We start from the raw sequence: 1911 nt of genomic DNA, 5'->3' as shown, positions 1-1911 counted from the left end.
CACTGGCTGTCCCCTATGCCTGGACTTTTCTTGCTTCTTATCTCTACCTCTGAGCTTTCCTAGCTTCCTTCAAATCTCAAACAGAGCTGCACTTTTTGTAAGAAATGTTTTCAATCCTACTTAATCTTAGTGTCTTCCCAAAGATTCCACCCTAATTTATCCTCTGTGTATATCTTGCTTGTACATAGTTGCCTGCATATTGTCCTCCACATTAAACTGTGAGGTCTTTGGAAGCAGAGAATTTTTTTTTACCCATCTTTGTTTCCCCAGCATTTATCATGAGAATATCATATAATATATCATATCAAATAACGTGTGCTTAAAAAATGATTATTGATTAGATTTTATTGGTTCTGCTTGACTTTAGAGGGTAAAGATGTTACAAAAAATTTGCCAAAAGTACAAAGAGGATTTTTGTTTATATGCTATTTCAAATAATGCATTGATGAGGATAACTGGCAGTTGTAGTGTGAGGTAATCACCATTCGCTGCAAATACATTTTCAAAGTAAGTCAGGGACCAGAGAACAAGTTAGCCTGTCTTATTTAAAACAAAAGGAAACAGCATAACAATATTATCAACAAACAACCAACAATTTCCTTCCTAGATTCTCCACTTCAAACTAGCCCTGGCGATTGCTACTCAGTCTCTGCATAACAATAAACTTCTTGATAATTCTCTGTCGTATCTGCTTGGTCTTAACACTATAAACAATGGGGTTCATGAGAGGTGGGACCAAAAGGTAAACATAAGACATGAGCAAGTGGACAATGCGGGGCAGATGCTCACCAAAGCGGTGCACAAGTGATAAACCAATCATAGGGATATAGAAGAGAAGCACAGCACAGATATGTGAGACACAGGTATTGAGGGCTTTGTGTCTCTCCTCACGGGAAGCAATGCTCAGCACTGTGCGAAGAATTTGGGCATAGGAGAGAAAGATAAGTAATGAGTCCACACCTACTGTACAAGCCACCACAAAGAGGCCATAGATATGATTGACTATGATAGTGGAGCAGGCCAGCTTCATGATCTCCAGGTGAAGGCAATAGGCATGGGCCAGTACATGAGAACGACAGTAGTGGAAGCGTTTCAGGAGAAAGGGTAGAGGAAGGATGAGCAGGGCACTGCGCACAACAGAGCATAGTCCCATCTTTACTATCCGGCCAGGTGTCAGGAGAGTACTATATCGAAGTGGGTTACAGATGGCCACATAGCGATCGATGGACATGGAGAGCAGCACTGAGGATTCCACCAGCGATAGGGTATGGATAAAGAAGAGCTGAGTGAAGCAGGCAGGAATGCCAATCTCTCGAAAATCAAACCAGAAAATGCCCAATACTGTAGGCAATGTGGAAAAGCACAAGCCTAAGTCAGTGAGAGCCAGCATAGCCAGAAAGTAATACATGGGTTCATGGAGTGTTTCATCTGTGCGAATGACATGGAGGATGGTGATATTTCCCACAATTACTGTCAAGTAGATAGTGCAGAAAGGAATGGAGATCAAACCATGAACATTTTCTAGACCTCGGAATCCAGTCAGGAAGAAGGAGGCTGATTGTAGGCTATTATTTCCGGGAGCCAACATTGTGCTGAAGACAACCTAATAGTTCTGAAAAAGCAGAATTTGGCTAATGAAGAAAGGGAACCACTATATTCTCTCTTACCTGGAGTGTGGTAATTGTTCCTCCATTGAAAGATGTACCAATTATTCAGTTGACTTTTTTAACTTTCTCCTATGTGAAAAGAGAAGCAGGCTCCTGATGCTCTGTCCAATGGTCCAGCCACCCATGATTCCTCATCTAGACCAGAGAAATGAGAAAGGTGTGCACCACTGGCACTAGCCTTATAGATGTGACTGAGAGTGTAAACAGGACAATATCAAATCCTTCTTCCTTTTAGAAGTCCTTC

The 1911-nt window shown here is 41.7% G+C and overlaps 1 protein-coding gene across 1 annotated transcript; it reads right to left on the bottom strand.

Moving 5' to 3' along the window:
- Positions 1-622: 622 nt before the first annotated feature.
- LOC140507607 (olfactory receptor 51G1-like) lies at positions 623-1588 on the bottom strand. Its single transcript, XM_072615625.1, has one exon. It carries the CDS (start codon positions 1586-1588, stop codon positions 623-625), a length of 966 nt encoding a protein of 321 aa, XP_072471726.1.
- Positions 1589-1911: the final 323 nt, after the last annotated feature.

Source organism: Notamacropus eugenii, chromosome 5, assembly GCF_028372415.1.
Source record: "Notamacropus eugenii isolate mMacEug1 chromosome 5, mMacEug1.pri_v2, whole genome shotgun sequence".
Taxonomy (NCBI): Eukaryota; Metazoa; Chordata; class Mammalia; order Diprotodontia; family Macropodidae; genus Notamacropus; species Notamacropus eugenii.
The sequence above is the reverse complement of the archived record's forward strand: the minus strand, read 5'-3'. Positions and strand labels throughout refer to the sequence as shown.